Source organism: Camponotus floridanus, unplaced genomic scaffold, assembly GCF_003227725.1.
Source record: "Camponotus floridanus strain SB8 unplaced genomic scaffold, Cflo_v7.5 scaffold39, whole genome shotgun sequence".
Taxonomy (NCBI): domain Eukaryota; kingdom Metazoa; phylum Arthropoda; class Insecta; order Hymenoptera; family Formicidae; genus Camponotus; species Camponotus floridanus.
The window spans coordinates 1,489,474-1,508,181 of record NW_020229536.1 but is presented as its reverse complement, the minus strand read 5'-3'; the positions used below and the strand labels follow the sequence as shown (position 1 = coordinate 1,508,181).

Sequence of the window (18,708 nt, the reverse complement as noted above, 5' to 3'; positions counted from 1 at the left end):
GCTTCCTATAAGCCTTTATTAACTTAATAAAAATATTCTGCAATATGTTTGTAATCTTTCTATACATATAGAAAGAAGAAGGTACTTTCTATATATATAGATATGTTCGATTGCCTTTAAATTATTAATATACTATTTTAAATGTTTAACCAAATGTTTTTTTATTGTGCAGATTTTCAAAAACTTGAGCGTGAGGCGCGAATATGTAGAAAACTGCAACATCCAAATATTGGTAAGTTAATTTTTTATCAACTTTTTATATATAATATTTTGATTGTTTCAATAATATATTAATAATATTGTGACTGTTTCATAATATATTAAAGATGACAAGAAGCTGTCTTATTATCGCATTTATATGTTAATTTTATACATTTTGATGAAATAAACAAAACTATTTTGTACAACAATTTCTTCAATTTAAATCTTTGGAGGATAGAAAACGGATTAATTAGTTAATATTAATTTTATAAAAAATTTAATTCTATTTATTAATTTTATTAATTTGAAAAAAATAAAAATATTTATTGATATACATATTTAACATAGTGGCTATTAATTTCTTAGTACATATACAAACATGTGCATGTATGTGTTTATTCCACGAGTACACTTGTGCAAAGAGATATGAGAATAATTCTAACGTTAAATCTTAAAACTGTCTGACAATTATGTGTTTTTTAATTTTTCTTTTCTCTTTTAGTTAAAAAAGTTATATTTAATAAACCAAATGAATAAGAGTGTACATGTACGAGGAAAGTGAATAAAATTAAGAGATTTATTTATTATAGATAGAAAAAATAGATGAATTAAAAAAATAAGTAAAGAAACAGAAAAGTCGATATGAATATTAATTACTGCGTTAATTTATAAAAAATTACTTAATTCTAGTGAAGAAAAGTAACAAGAGGATTAAGTTGATTCTTTTAATATATTGGTGATATAGTAAGATGAGATGTTCTGGTTTGATTCGCGCAAACACATATAAGATGAAATACTATTTTGATACTGTGAGTACTGAATTGTACAGAGCAGAATGAAGCGCGAGAAAAAGCTACATATTGAAGATTATACAGTAAAATATAACAGTAAAAATGTATAATTAATTGTATCTGTAACAATCTCTCTCTATTATATTTATTCTTTGCAAATTTTTCGGTTACATCTCTTATATCCCTCTTGTATCAATTTTTAAAGGGAATATTCCAAAACTTAACATATTAGAACTGTCCAATATTTATATTCGGCGGACTATCCGATTCAGAAACTTGCGCCTCACATATTTTTTTAGTCCGTAAATATTGTTTCTAATTCAATTATTGCTCGAGTTCAAAAGTGTGCGAATGGAACACACAGATATACATCGTAGCTGCGGATAGAGTTGTTATTCTGTCGCTTGTTGATTGAATAAACATAGACACGTCTGACCTTCTCTCTCACATACATTCCTATCTTCCTCTTATTTTATGTATTTTAATATTTAATAGTCGTTAATTGATGAGTCTAATATTAACTTAAGATTCCCTGAATTGTGACTACGCATGTTGTTTTTTCCAGCGACTTTTCATACATGACTTTGATTAGTTGATGATTTACAAAGAAACTTCACAAAGTATTAATTACATAATGTTATTAAATTGAAACTACTTTAATCTTCACGTAATCTTGACAGCTTCAAGACAAGGTTATATTAATATTATTATGTAATATCATTTAAAATCTTACAACTTTTGTATTTAAAATTTTTTTTCTATTTAATCTTTTTTTCTATTTGCATATTTTCGGAGTTCATTTATTCAGGATTAGAGTTCAGTTCAGTTAACTAGGATATTCGGAATTCAATCTTGTTTCTATATATTTAAAAATATTAATAAAAATTTTTTATCAAGATCAATCGAAATGTTATATCTTCTCTACGCAAGTTTTTTTAATTAAATTTTTAATTTTCAATTACTTTAATTGTAGTAATTATCATCTTATTTAATTGTATTATATTATTTATAATTTTTATTATATTTTTTTATATATATTACGTTTTAAGAAATTCTTCATTAAAAAATACATTATGTTGATTTGATTATATTAAAATATGTTACATCAGATCTGAAGAAATGGATCAGTGGAAGGACGTAACATATTTGTCTCGAAACAAATGCCTTATGGTATGTGCACTGAAGTCGAACAGTACAGCTGTAGCCCAAAACAGGTCAACAACTGGAAGAATCGTTCTTTCTGTTAGTAAACGATTTTTATTTGATTGTTCCCTGCGACTCTTCATTTAACTCTCTCGCGATCGCTAGATTTCTTTTCGTTCGACTTATTTTCGAAATCTCTTCCTCTTTCAAAATTATACGATCTCTCTTCGAAATAATGTTTCTTCGAGACTGTATGATCCCGCGAAGTCATGCAATTGCTTTTTCAAAATCGTACAATCTTTCTTCGAGATTGTGCAACTTAAGATAGTTGAGGAAAAGGAGAAGGAAGGGAGAAATCGAAGATAAACTGAAGATAATAGTGGAAGGCGACCTCGCGAAGAAAAGAAGAATTACTTAGAAATAACAGAAACTTTAAAATGAAAAGTTCTCAGAGGAGATGTTCAGGAGAGGAACAACTATCGAAATGAAGGAAAAATTGTATTCTGTATTTACCATTGTTATTTTAACATTAATATTAATATTATTATTTTATAAGAAATATTATTAATAGTAATGTTTATGATAAATAAAATTAAAATTAGTTTGCTTAATCAACGCAAATTAATTGTATTTTCATGCATTTATTCCGCGAATGCTTAGCGATCATCTGCGATTTCTGAAACTCCGCTTGAAATTTTCTACTAAGAAAATAATAAAATAATAATTAAAATTTTATCTTTAGAAACAAATTTTAGATATTTGTTAGTAAATTAATTAAATTAAAGTATGGTAAATTTTAACAATGAAATTACTTATATGTTATATTCTACAGACTCTATGATTCTTTTCTCAATACTATACTACAATTATAAAATCTATAAAGTTTAAGAAATAAACCGAATGAAGTTTAAAATAAAGGTTATTTAAATTACATGCATTAAAATGAATTAAATATCAAAATTATTAATTAACATTTTAATAAATGATAAATACAAACTTATAAATATATACATCAGTATTTAATAAAAGTCATTTTTAATTTAAAAATATTTGTAAATAATATTAATACCGATTTATTCCTTTACTTTACATTTTTTAATTTGATTTAAATAAATCTTATGTCTTAATAACTTCTGTATGAAATCTACATTGGATATTGTTTGATTTTATTGGAGAAAAGAAAGAATTTCTAAAGAACATATAAAATATAAAACAATTTAAAAAATGAAATAGTAAACAATATTCTTTTAATGATATGTAATACTGTAATATGTAATGCTTTATAATACATATGTAGTCTTTTTTAAAATCCAAATATAGAATTATTTACAATAGCTATTACAAGTAACTTTATGTCTTATCATTTTTTCTGTTACAGTGAGATTGCACGATAGTATACAAGAAGAGAATTTCCATTATCTTGTCTTTGATCTGTAAGTATATTAAAATCGTTACAAGAGAGAGAGAAAGAGAGAGAGAAATTCGTGAAACATTTTTCTTTATAACTTATATCTATATTGGCAATATTTTTATATTTGCTTATAATTTAGTTGCATAATATTTCTGTCGTATTTTAATATAAGAATTATCTTTATGTGTGTCATAATCAGATGCTATATTACTATTTTTGCTTACATATATTATTATGAAAGATCTTGACTTTTTTAAAATAAGAAACTCGAATATATAAGCGGTTTTCTAAAAACAAACTTATATCACTATTTATGTAAAGTTTTATGTATTTTGTTTTTATTTCCAAAGTTATAAACGTTTTGCTGTTTCGCAGATTTCCATGCGATCTCGCGACACGTTCGCAAAATAGACTTGAAACGTAAAACATTTGCAGAGTCACCGGCGGGGAACTATTCGAGGACATTGTCGCCCGAGAATTCTACAGCGAGGCCGATGCTTCGCACTGTATTCAACAAATCTTGGAAAGCGTTCACCACTGCCATTATCACGGAGTCGTGCACCGAGATCTAAAAGTATGTAAAGAAAAAGGATTTTTGCTGAGCACAAACTGTACGCTTGCAACGTTGAAATAAATCGAAAAAGCATATCCGCGTAATCTAATTTCCATGTAGCATTTCTATAGCACACTATAGTCTGATATTTTGTTTATTTTGTATGATTTTTATAGAGCGTTTCACGTTCGAAAAACTTAAATAATAATCTAAAACGATTCCTTATCGAGCATTCTCGATCAAAATTTAAAATATATTAATAATCTCTATTTTTGATATTAAATAATTTGATAATTCAAAGTGTCGCATTTTTAATTGCAAAAAAAGTTGCATAAAACATTACATTTAATTTTAGTGCCAATAAAATCACGTAGGATGCTAAAAATCTCATATTTAATTTTAATTATAACTGAGATTTTAATCTGTGTAAGAGGAGATGCAAAAAGCTCATATATATTAAAAGAGAGGAAAACTGCATTCGACATGGCGATAAATCTATCATTTTTTATCGCAGCCCGAAAATTTACTTCTCGCGAGCAAGGCGAAAGGGGCGGCTGTGAAATTAGCAGATTTCGGTCTGGCGATTGAGGTGCAGGGTGAAGCACAAGCATGGTATGGTAAGTAGGACTATAAGATTTTTCCAATCAATTAATCCGTCAAGATTTCAATTTTTTTTATGGTAACGCTATTGCTGATAATTTTTATAAATAAAAGAGCGTGCATTATATGTGTCCTTTGATACATGATACAAGAACCCTAATTGATATTATAAATGTTTAATCATCCCTTTTGATGAAGCATGAGGGATGAGGGATGAGGGATTAATTATTATGGTTGATTATTGTTATCAATTGACTATTTATATGATTGAACAATCTCTATATCAACTTCAAATTGTTAGTGTTTCGTGTTAGAGATTTCTTAAGACATAAAAATGTCAAATATTTCAAATTCTTTGCATTAATTAGTTAAATTTAATAATTAATTAAATTTTCATAGATATTTGTATATTAAAATATCAATTTTTTTATTTTATATAATGAAAAACGTTTTATTATTTTATATACTTAAATTTATTTGTCAGTGAATATGATATATGTTATAAATCACATATTCTAAATTTAAAAAGAATCTCTTTTCTTTAATACCATTATATTTATTTATTATTCAAAAATAAAAATAATGATTCTGTCTTTATAATTAAAAATATATTCGTACTTAAAATATTTAATATATTACTTTTTAAATTTACAGAATTTTTTTTAATAACAATTTATATGCAGCAGAAAATTTTATATTATTTATTAAAGAAATGCCATTTAGAAATGTGGACATTAATTAAATTGTGAAAGATTATCAATTTTATGCAGCTGTAATAAAAATATGAAAAATATCACATTATAAAACTTTCAACGACTTAAATTTGCAACTGACATTTTTTTAATATCGATGAAAATAAAAGAATATCATGATTTAAATTACAAACTTTTATTATTTAAAATGTTAAATATTATATGAAATAAATATTTAACATTTTAAATAATAAAAGAAAATATAAAAAAGACAAGATATAAAAAAGATATTTTTATCTTAAATTTAGAAAACATATCAAATATGCCAGTTCATATTTAAAATAAAATATAATATTGATTTATTGAAGTAATGCTTTATCTTGAAATTTAAATTTTATATTATTTCATAAAGTTTTACTATATTTTATTTTGAAATCTCACACACACACACACACACACACACACACACACACACACACACACAAGTTTGCTATAATATGAATTATTTTATTGTTGCTGATATCATCTGCGATGCAAGCTGTGAATTTGAAATTTTCCCTCTATTTTGCGTCTTTTTCGCTTAAGTCACGTATATTCACATTTATAGATGACTTTATATGAACTGGCATTTGAATGCAGATAAATTCATTGAAACAATATTGAACAGTTAGTGGCAACTTTTCCGTTTTCCTATACAAAAATGCAGAAAGTTATCCGTTTTGATAACGTTACGAATTTTTCACACATATAGAAAATCTCAAAAACTCCGAGCTTAATTTTAGATCTTTTAGGATAAATTTAAAAATAATCTTTTTTTTCTAAAATTTTAAATATAATGTGATTGATTTATCATATTTAGTCTTATATATTCATAATATTAAATCTTTTAGATATTTAAGCTCTAAGTTTATATTAATAATTATATTAATTAATTGCATTCAAATTATTCCTTGATATTTTTTTAAACACTCTAAATTTATTTTAAATTGATTAAAGAGAGAATTTAATTAAAATTAAAATCAGTTTTTCCGAAACTTTACATATTTTGACAACACTTATTCATCTTTTATGAAACAATTAATTTTAATAAAATATAAAATAATTATAAAATAATTAATGTTTTTTCTGCGCTAAAAAAGTAAAAATGGATACTAAAGTTTACCGCATTTGTGTATTTTTCATGTACGTTAATTTACAAAAATTATGGAATAAAGATTTTGCGAATTGCGAAAATAATATTTATTTGACTTTTATCACATATCAATTAGATGTAATTGACAAAATAATATTTTTTCATAAATGCAGTTATAAATCTAAACTATACATATTTTGATCAAACTAAATAAAAAAATAAATAAATAAAAAATATAATACAACGCGCTTTATCGAATTTTATCTATAAATTAAGTTATCTCGAATTAAAATTACAATAATATCAATTCCATCAACTTCTCAATACAATTAATTTTATTAATAAATGAAGTTTATTATTAATTTTCAAATATTTTAAACATGATAAAAATTTTCGGACGGTATTATAACGTTTGTCTTTCAAAGAAAGTATTAGTTCAGACAAGAAATGATATTCAAAACGTAATCTCGTGCATATATCTTGAACTTTTCAATCGCAGTGTGTTTTCGGAAAGTAAATGAATCCGAACAATTGATAAAAAGGTTTTGCTGGAACACCTGGTTACCTCAGTCCGGAAGTGCTAAAGAAGGAACCATATGGGAAAGCAGTCGATATATGGGCGTGCGGTGTTATTCTGTACATTCTTCTTGTTGGTTACCCGCCATTCTGGGACGAAGACCAGCATCGACTCTATGGGCAGATCAAGGCCGGATCCTACGATGTATGTGTTATATTTTATCATTTCTCATTATTTTTACATATCATTTTTTCAAATATTTTTTTAAAACATTTTATTTGAAAGCTTAATAAAAAGTTAAGAGAAATAATAGAAAGAATATGTTCTTTGAAAGAAATCCAATGTATGAAATTCATTGATAAAATAGTGTTCCTGTAATTTTATTTGTTTAATTATATAAAACTTTCCTAATATTGTTTTACTTATTGCTTATTTAATACAGTATCCGAGTCCAGAATGGGACACCGTCACGCCAGAAGCAAAAAATCTCATCAATCAGATGCTGACAGTAAATCCAGGAAAAAGGATTACTGCCAGTGAAGCATTGAAGCATCCATGGATTTGCGTAAGTCTATTTTAATCAATATAACATAGATTTTTATATATCATATGGATAAATAATTTTAAAAATAACGTTATTCTCTCCTATCCGGAAAAACATTTCAAATAAATCATTTCAGAATCTTTACAATATGCGGCATAAAATGTTATAAAGATAGGATAATTAAAAAATATTTTTCCACATCTTCCATATTTTTCGAGATATTTATCTAGGACAATTAAAATGGAACATTTTATATAAATATAAATTATTCTAAAACGATTAAATATTTCATAATTTTATATATATTAGAAATATTAATATTTTTATATATATTAGAAATATTATACATATATAATTTATATATATAATACATGTATATATAGATATATACATGTAATATTTTTAATATGCAAAAATATGTCAATGAAATATAAGTTATTTTAAATCAAATAAAATAAAAATAAATATTAATTCATAAAATAACGAAACATTATAGAATTATATTGAATTACAAAAATAAAAATAAAAATGAAATGTTTTTTAATTTCGATTTTTATATATTTCTGTGGATATTAATATGTGTTAATCAGAAAGCGAATCATATTATCGTTTTAAATAATTGATTTATTTACAAATTTAGAGCTTGACTTTTGTCTTGAATTAATATGTAAATTTTATTGCCTCTTTTTCATGATATCTTCTTCGAATTAATAAAATTGCATTCTTAATAAAATGAACATTTTTAAAGTACAAGATCTAATCTTTTTCAAGTGATTTAATCCAATTAGTGATCTTTTTCAAGTGATTTAATCCAATTTTTTAACAATGTTTAATATATTTCCCATTTATTTTGTGTTTTAGCAACGTGAGCGTGTTGCATCTGTAGTACACAGACAAGAGACCGTGGACTGCTTGAAGAAATTCAATGCAAGGCGCAAGTTAAAGGTGAGTTTTTCTCTTCTTGTTAAAATTTTATTCTATTATATATCAGTTTATAACTTTTGCATTTGCATATCTTTTTTTATCTTAAATTACGTTATTTAACAGTTACAAATTTTCCGATTCCTCATTATAAATTTGCGATTTATTATTTAAATAATTAATATTCAAACCTATTGCTATACAATAAATAACTATTATGTAATCCTAAAAATATATATACAATATATACAAGATGAATCACTAGAGGTGTTACAAGTTAATACTTTTGAAACAAAATATAAAATTCTTATCTTCTTGCGATTGTTTAATATCGAAGCCAATATTGTATGTGTGTGTGTGTGTTTATTTGCGAATGACAATAATTTTGAATATTTATTTTAAAAACTGTTTACAACAAGAACTGAACACTTTTTGCCATTTTACATTGGTTTTAATTACAACATAAATGGAATTTGATATTGAGAGATTCATTTTAAAAATACATGATACAGTTTTTATAAGAATAGTAAGAAATCGAATTTATATGAATCGCATTATTAACTGCTAACTTTAGAGAGCAATTATATAGAAATATATGATTGTAATCGCAAATTCTTATGCTAACTCTGACCGCAAAATCTTTTATATTATGTTTGCCTATTTACTGATGCAAAACATTATTCGCTCTTATCACATACTACTTAATTCACTTTGCGGTCTAGATATCGTTCGTATGGTAATCTGCATGTGTTACGAACATCTATAAAATTAGAACGATACAACGTGTGGTAACTAGCAGTAACTACATTAAATTTTATTTATCGATTCTTTCTTAAAAGTCATTATCGAATAAAAGCAATTAATTTCTATATATATAAAACATACATATATAAAATATACACATTAACATATATAATATTTTAAAAGAAATGTAAAATCCACATTTTTCATTAATATGTTTAAGTAAAAAAATATTTTAAATAAAAAATGTGTGTATATTTATTTTAATAATTTTTTAAATAATTTTTATGAAAGAAAATATGCCATTTTTAATAGTTTAAGTTTAAGTTCAATAGTTTAAGTTTTTAAGTTTATAAGTACAAGTTTATCAAGTCAAAAAGTATGATCATATTAATGTTAAGCAATCAACATTTATTTTGGGTCTTTACTGTCTATTTAAAAGATTGCAGAAATTCTGAAAAATTTAGAAAAAATATGAATAATTTTTATAAAAGTTATCAAGTAATTTGTTTTTAAACAATTATTATAATTCGATTTTCTAGCAAATAAATTTTTACAACTTTAGTTAGTAATAATGCCTTAGTAGGGACCGATAACGTCTCTTTATCTATAGGCATAATTTTACGTACGACTCTATCAAGAGTCACCGATGATTAAACAATAGCATCGAAGTAGTATGACTCCACTTGTTGTTGCAATCGCTATTCTCGTATGCAATATAAGAAAGCCAGAGAGTGCTATTTTCTATAATTTTATTGGTGCTACATGTGTGCATACATTCATTTGTCGTTGAAATACATCGAGAGTTAGTCCTTTTTTTCTCCTCTTTTTTTCTCTTTCTTTTCTGTTATTACAAAGAAGATAAAAATGAGATTGATATATTAATATTATAGAAATGTCAGTATAATATATATATATATATATATATATATATATATATATATAATTTTAAAAGATTTAAAGTTAACATTTTTTCGTGTAAAAAAAGTATGATTAGTTATGAAAATATGATTTCTTAAATAAGCGTAATAAAAAAATATTAACGCAGAGACTGCATAATTTAAAAAAAAAAATTAAATTTTTAATATTAAAAATTAATTTCTTTAATGTTACATCGTTGAAAGATGTATAATGTTTTAAATAGGTAATATTCTTAAGTTAAGATGTATGTCATGTTTCAAAATTTGCATCAATTATTGACATCGAAATTCGCTTTTCTCAACCAACTCGATAAATTATTGTAACAATATTCGATGATAGTGTATATGCGAAATCAATTAAGCACGCTTATCAATGCGACACAATTGTAATTTGTATTACAATGAAATTTGAATAATTGACATTTGTTCTTCTATTGGGATATCGTATTACAAGGTAAATTAAATATTGTTTTTTGTACGAGGTCTACTCAACTGTACTATTGTATACTAATTATAACACGACCCTTTGATAATAAGATGAACGAGCAGGAAGGCAGCAAGCTCCGAGAAATTGTTTGCAAATCCTAAAAATAATTTGATTTGTTTCTATAGCTTAATTTATTATGAGCAGAATAATGAACACATTCATAGAATATAATTTAATAATAATCCATCTATTTTTTTAATTTTGATTAACAAAGAACTTATATTAAATGACAAAATCAATAATATTGATTTCGTCAATCAATATAGGTTCTTTGATAATAATAATAATTAATAATAATAATACATAATGATAATGATAATGATAATGATAATGATAATGATAATGATAATGATAATGATAATAATATCGTAGAGAATTTTCTTCTATAGATAATAAAAATATCTCTTGAAGCGCAAATGCCGCGGAGAGATGCGGGAATAATCGAATAATGTAAAAACATCGTGACCATAGAAAATATAAATAATGTATTTTATAAAGGATATATATATGACGCGTACACGGAATGTGCGTCACGCAACGTAATTATCTATAGTTCTTAACGAGAGCTCTATAGATATCGCAACAAGAATCCTTGCATAGGATATTATTCCGAACAATATCTCACTTTCTTAATTTTTATACAGATCCAATAATTAATCCAGTAATTATTTACGTTTATCAATGTTGTAAAATCATCGTAACATAGTTTTGTAATATTTTAATACTCATAATTATTGTAATAAATTCAAAATTAATACAATTGTAGTAAATTTCAAAAACGTATGCATTATGTTCATATATAATAATAACTTATATATTTTCATTCTAACATTGTGCAATGATAATATATATATAAGAAGTTCATGAATTATATATTTATAGTAGTAATGATATAGTAGAAATATTCTATATTTTTAGTATTATATCTTACGTCCCAGTGAGAAATAATAAGTCGGAAAAATGGCTATTAGATGTCTATAGACGTCTAATAGACGTATTTTCAATCGGTATTTCTCACCGGAATTAATTTGAAAAATTAATAATACAATTAATAATACATTTCCTGTTCTGTTATAAAACGCTAACCATTATATGGCATTATTAAGGAATTGATTATTTATAATACATCGTGTAATACATAGTAAATTTACTATGTTAAATAGCATGTATAATATATAATCAATAATGAATTCAGCAAATTTTAAATGTTTCATATAATAGCAATTTATTAAGAGAAAATTATTAAAAATAACATATATTATTTATTTTAGATTATCAGATTTAATGATTCAGAGACAATGTTATTATGAGAGAAATTCAGTAAAAAAAATTCTCTTATTTTATATTTCTTATTATTTATTTATTTATTCTTTTTATATTATTAATATATATTATATTTCTTTAATATTTGATATTTGTTGACAAGAGGAAACAAGTTTATTTCGTCAACGGACTTATTACTTTTTTTATTTGGCATGGCTAATAATAATAATATTTCTTTTGCATTTGCAGGGCGCTATATTGACGACCATGCTGGCAACGCGAAATTTTTCCAGTAAGTATGATGCACAGGGTAAGTACCTCCGGCCCTCTTCAGCGCTCTATACGGTCCACGACAGATAGTACTTTTATATCTCCTATAAACTTGACGTCTCCCTGTGTATTTATATATGAATTCATTTCTTTAACAATCCGAGTCATGCAACTTCCTCCTATTCCTAATTCATCTTGCATTTTCGTCATGTAGAGGATATATTTATCTGCCTTTTCGCTTTTTTTTTAAAAAAAGATCCTTCGTGCAATCGTATGTGCAATATTGTTATTGTTAAATTTGTAATTTCATCATAAAAAATTAAAAAAGTTATTTTATTTTGATTTTTACAAAAATTAAATAATTTTTTATATCAAATTATGTCTCATCAATATTTCTGTGAAACGATTGCAGAATGGAGCACTTGTATATATTTTTGCTCATGCAGAGGTATATTAGAGTTCTTATGTTGATAATCATTCTCTTATATTAGATAATCGAAGGAGCGAGGTTGAACAGGAAATCAGAAAATTATATCATAATAGGGCGTCAATGATCGATTCTCCGAAAATCATCGTTGATATTAATTAGGCGCTTATCAAGCAATAATCGCATTTCATCTTCGCTCATTCGGCACATTGGTTATCATGACACGATATGTTTCCCATCTACTTCATGTAGCTCCCATCTACCCCATATAGTCGATGCATATGGCACGCATTTCATGTCTTGCAAAGACCACACATTATCCAGAAAACAGGGTTTTAGTTTATATTAAATAGACATGTAAGTTTCTCGCTAAAGATAAATGGTTATTTTGAATCCTTTTATCGTACTAAATCTTTTAAAGTTACTGATATAAATAAAGTAAAAGTAATGTTATAATTATGACATATCAAATATTTTTTATGTTTATGTAAAGTAGTACAAAATAGCAATATTACAAAATAATAAGAAAATAAATGTTTTATAAATTCTCGCTTCTTAATTTATATATATTTCTATTCTAGAACAGCGAAAAGATAAAAAAATATATTATGCAATTGAGAAAAAGTATTTCGGAATTTTTTCTTTGCATATTTATTGCAAGATGGAGGTTCTGGATAATTCAAATTTTACTCAAACAGTTTTGCCTTTCATTTAACTATCATTGCTTTCATTTAATTATCATGCCACTTGATATAAATCAGGTAAATAATCATTTGGTACAAATTAGATAAATTATCATCGCCTTCGAAATATTATCTTAATCGCCGTATGATTAGTCTTCATATCGTGGATATTGTAAAAATTATAATAATATTGATAAATTTCTGAGAACTTAATAATATTCATCATTGCGAAATTAGTGCACATATCTACATATATTTATCAATAATCAATTTTACTGATTTTTCAAGAAATTATTATTTATTTTTTATAAGTTTATTTAATTATATAAATAAATATATATTTTTTAAGCTCTTAATAATAACATCTCAGATAAATTAAATTTCTATATCATTTAAATATGTTATATTTATTTTTAACAAAAATTGGTTTTATGATTATTTATTAAGTTAAAAAACAAGATTATTGACATATTAGAATTTTAATATTCTGAGAGAAATTTTAAATTTATTATTATTATTCTTAAATATAAATATGTTGTAACCAATACCCAAAAATTAAATTTTTATAAATTAATCACAGTTGATAGATTGCATCGGATATCATATGGTTTGTAGTCTCATGAAACATATATATTTGACCTATCAATACCAGCGTAGAAATCAATCTAATCAATTCGATGTGCTCATCATAAAACACGCTACAACAATTAACAATAATTTTTTATTAATAGATTTATCTTTTTATATTATTTGTTATGTTATGTAAAATTTACAATAATTAAAATTAAAGAAATAAGCACCAAGAATTTAAAAAATTAATTAAACAATAATATGACACACATATACAATAATAATTATTTAGATAAATCTTATTTTTACATAGGAAGTTAAAACACTTTTAACCAACATATATTATCGAGATTTCTGATAATAAAAAAATTTTCAAAAGGTTTTAGCTGTAGCTTATTGTTTATTTAAAAGCAAATAAAAGTTTGGATAGTTAAATGTTTCTAATAATATAGATTTAGTTATGATTTAACTGAACATTAAGTACTTATTAAAAATAAAACGTAAACATGTGAAGACACTCCATATTTATATTTGTATGTTCACGATTAACACAATTTTAATTATATTGGATATAATTTAAAAATCTTGTATATTTTATTTCTCTCATTTTTTAATAAATAATCTTCGATACACACTTTATTGCACATCAGACGATGTGGAATAGACTTTGTTTTGCACGCAAAATAGCAACTTTATGTGTGAATCCTCTTCCTTATCTATATATACATATATTCACACACACACACACACACATTTTATTATAATTTTTTAGTTTTAAATATATAAATGTATATAAAAAGAATTGTACATTTGTTTAATTGTATATCTACAGTATAAATAGCAATACCCACAAACTATGCTCAAGATATTAAATTTTATAAGAAGATTAATAAAACTGTAAATGTGAAACATGTAAAATCAAATATCACGGATTAACAAAAATCATACGCAGATAATCATGCGAAAAATTAATTTATCTATAAAACTGATTAGTGTTCACGGGGCACAAATTTTTCTCGATTGTATACCAAGTAAAAATAAAATAAATAAATCGCAACTCAAGATTCTCTTAATTTTATTACGCCTCTTGCTCCTTTGAAGAAGTGTAGTTTAAATATTGAGATGTGGGATGTTTGAATAACTCAATAAGAGCAGTCGCCCGGTAAAAAACTTCGGATTTGATTCCGGATTCAGCTTTCTCATCCCAATATTTTCCTTGCTTACATTTCTTTGAGGGGATAAAAAGGATATTAAAATTAAGAGTCTCAAATTGAAATATATATATTTACTTGCTATAGAACCAAGAAAAATTTGTGCCTTGTGCACACTAAGCAATTTCATAAAAAAATTACTATCTGTGAAATTGACGCAGGACCATCTATGTCCAACTATGCTAGCTCATAATATTTGAATTTGTATATTAAATTTTTCATAAATAAAAAATAAAATTGGCAAGTAAGAGCGCAGTAGACGCAAGAAAGAAGAAAAAAACCTTCTTAATCTTTTATTTATTGGTATATTTCAAAATATTCGCTTTCGTTACGAAATGCATTCATTACATATGAATATTTCAGACCATTTTTTTAATCCAGTTTCAACGCGACATTAATATTGAACATTCGAGAGAATGTGTTTGCCAGATTGAAATACTACGAAATACAACATTGCAGTTTATCTGCATATTGATTGTGGAATAATTAATGTAATTTCATGTGTTATTGTTTGATATTCTCTAACGTTCGGTATTAATGTTACGCTGAAGATGAACCAAAAACTGATATGAAATATTCGTATTTAATGCATGTATTGAAAGCGAGTGTTTTGAAACATATTGGGAAATAAAAGGAAAAAGGTGTTTCTCTTTCTTGCGCATTAATTTTGGCTCTTATTTACTAATTTTACCATTTCATTATTGTTATTATTTCAGCAAACTTTTTGTTTTAATTATGAATTTTTTATTATCAGTCTACTTTCGAATCTCACTCTACATGAATTTGACAATCACTTTTTAATAAACAATAAACGATTACAATCTTTTAAAGATTACTTAGAATTATGGCCTTGACTACATATTTTTATCAACTGGAAGTATTCTGAATCATATTATGTGTATAAAAATAAATATTTTATATTATTATAATATTTTATTTTATTATCATGAAAAATATGTTATATGCAAGAATCTAATTTTCGAAAATTAGATTTATTAAATGAATAATCCTAAAATAAGAAAGACGTGAAAATCTTTAAAAGATTAAAATAAACATTCAGTTATATTTTTGCTATATTACAGTTTAGAATTATCGATTGACAAATTAAGCGCAACTCTAAATTTAAAGAAAATTACACTTTCTGACTTTTTCATGCTAAGGATATAATATTTCAACAAATTAATTATTACTTAATATATCAATAAAAATTAATAGAAGAATATCAATATTAATAGAAGAATATCAATAATAAAATTATTACTTATATTATTTATTTTATATTTTTATACGAAACAAATATAAAAATTTAATTTATTCTATAAAAATTGCATTAAAAATTTATTTATTATATAAAAAAATTTGATATATTATTACCAAAGAATTGTTAAATTATTATAAAATAATAAAATAAGAGAATAGCAATTTGTACAGCACATTTATTTTAGAATTCTTTTAAAATAAAATGGTCATTTTACTAAATGCGAATATGAATTATTATACACACGTGCACACATCTCGCTCTTATTTGCTCGACTTGTAAAGTAAATACGGGTTTGTAATACACTCATAATAGATGTTTGACATGTGTTGTTGATGTGCCACATTGTACGGCATATGCATCTACACATATATATTTTATATGTATATGATATTATTATCTAAGATGATATGTTTAGAATATATACGTTGATTCCGTCTTTCGCTCCCTCCCCTGTTTAGATTAACAAATAGCTGAGAGCATCTTGCATTTTGTAGATTCAATGCTACACATGTAATATGTATTTATATAACATGTGTGTTTTACCTTTTAATATAATCAGTGTTAAATCACCTATATATATTTCTATTTATTTTTATTATATCGCAAGAATATACCCATACATTTTTAAGGTTTCTTACTTTGAATAATTCATTTTGGTGCGATTTCTGAATAATAGATTTACAGATTTATTGCCGCAACATCTACATAAAGAATGTAAATGTAAAATTCTTATTTCTTTTTAAAGGAAATTGATTTTTGTTTTTGTCGAAGAAACGAATTGAAAACGGGATAAAAATAAAATTAATTCAATTATTCTCTACAGAATATTTCTAAAATATTTTTTTATTTTGTTACGATTGAAAATAAAGAAAGTGTGTATACATTTTATTGATTTTTGTTAAACTTTAATTATGAAATTTATTCATATTGATTAAAACCTTGATATTTTCAGATTCAGTTATTTTTTAACAACACTATACATATGTATCTTTTAATCTTCTTAACAGAAACAATATTTACAGAATTTTTTTGAAGATATATATAATTCAATTATTAATTAATGCATGCGTTATATAATTATATAAAATAATTATATTCATGATAACAATTTAACGAATCTTTATCATTCGCGTTTTGTATACATAGTTTTTTTATACTCCAAGTCTTTTTATCATGCTTTTATCAAATTTTCTCAATATTCAATTCTAATCTCACGATAGAAAATTATTCTCGATGAATTGGTTTTATTCATATAACGACTATTTCTTTTCGCATATTTTGTATATTCTGTCGGAATCCTTTATTCGAACAAAATCAAAAAACAATTAATTTTTCATTCTTATATTTTCCTGCTCTTCTCCTTTCTCTTTTTCGTCAAAGCTCGAGGACTTTGATTTTAATTAGATTTTCTTCATTGTCTTCAGTTGACTCTCGAACTTGAAGCTCTTTCAACTTTTCTTCCTCGCCACGACTCCACTCTCTGCCTTAAATTCACTTTTTATTTTCGAGGAAATAGTTAATATTTTTGAAATTTATTAGTACATTGTTATATTATGGAAAAAATTTTTTTCAAAGCTTGCAACGGATTTTGAGCAAAATCAAGAACATTGATGATTTATTTAACCAGACTTAATTTTTGTTCTATTTTGATTGAAAAAATCTCACAAAAAAATTAACAACTTTCAAAAATATTTAATATTTAATATTTTGAAAAATAATATTCCACCTTACGTTAATAAAACAATAACGATAATGGCATAAAAAAACTTGCAGTTATATTTTAATAACCTGGAAATTAAATAAAATTAAAAACAGAAAAATATTGAACTATAAAATGTGTGTAATACGCTTACATCTATTGTAATTTAAAACAAACATATGATATATACGAAACTGACATACAACATTCCCAAAATGAATTATTACAGATTGATTCGATATATTTTCCCGCCTTCATATGTGATCATGAATCTGAAAAAGATTTTCTCATTTTTTCATCATAATAGTATCTAGCGAAGCACGTAATGAAATACCTAAAATTGCAGAGTATGAGACTACAGAGATGTTTATGAAATTTTAATAAAATCCGACTTTTGTAGTTTTTTTATTATACTGTTAAGATATGTATTAATTCCCAGTAAATATTGTTTGTTGCAATAATATAACATGGAAGTAATAATGTTATACAAATTACATATATAATGTAAAACTATCCATATAACACTGAATATTTTAGTTATTGCAGTGTTATAATTTTGTGTGCAAGTTGCAATATAATATCGTAAAGACAATGTAAGAATATGTAATTTTATAACAATGTTTACTGGGTTACTTATTATATTCTTATTATTTTTATTAATTTATTACTTG

The 18,708-nt window shown here is 24.4% G+C and overlaps 1 protein-coding gene across 14 annotated transcripts in view; it reads left to right on the top strand.

Annotated features, from left to right (window-relative positions):
- The window catches only part of LOC105254953 (calcium/calmodulin-dependent protein kinase type II alpha chain), an 82,837-nt gene that overhangs the window by 25,868 nt on the left and 38,261 nt on the right, over window positions 1-18,708 (top strand). For 8 of the 14 annotated variants that reach the window (XM_025411338.1, XM_025411348.1, XM_025411347.1 and 5 more), the window contains exons 3-10: window positions 173-232; window positions 3,514-3,568; window positions 3,982-4,120; window positions 4,614-4,716; window positions 7,066-7,244; window positions 7,483-7,605; window positions 8,446-8,529; window positions 12,166-12,226. In XM_025411338.1, coding sequence (XP_025267123.1) covers window positions 173-232; window positions 3,514-3,568; window positions 3,982-4,120; window positions 4,614-4,716; window positions 7,066-7,244; window positions 7,483-7,605; window positions 8,446-8,529; window positions 12,166-12,226 — 804 coding nt within the window. The remainder of the gene's footprint in view (window positions 1-172; window positions 233-3,513; window positions 3,569-3,981; window positions 4,121-4,613; window positions 4,717-7,065; window positions 7,245-7,482; window positions 7,606-8,445; window positions 8,530-12,165; window positions 12,227-18,708) is intronic. The other 6 variants (XM_025411345.1, XM_025411346.1, XM_025411340.1 and 3 more) reach the window with 1 other exon arrangement.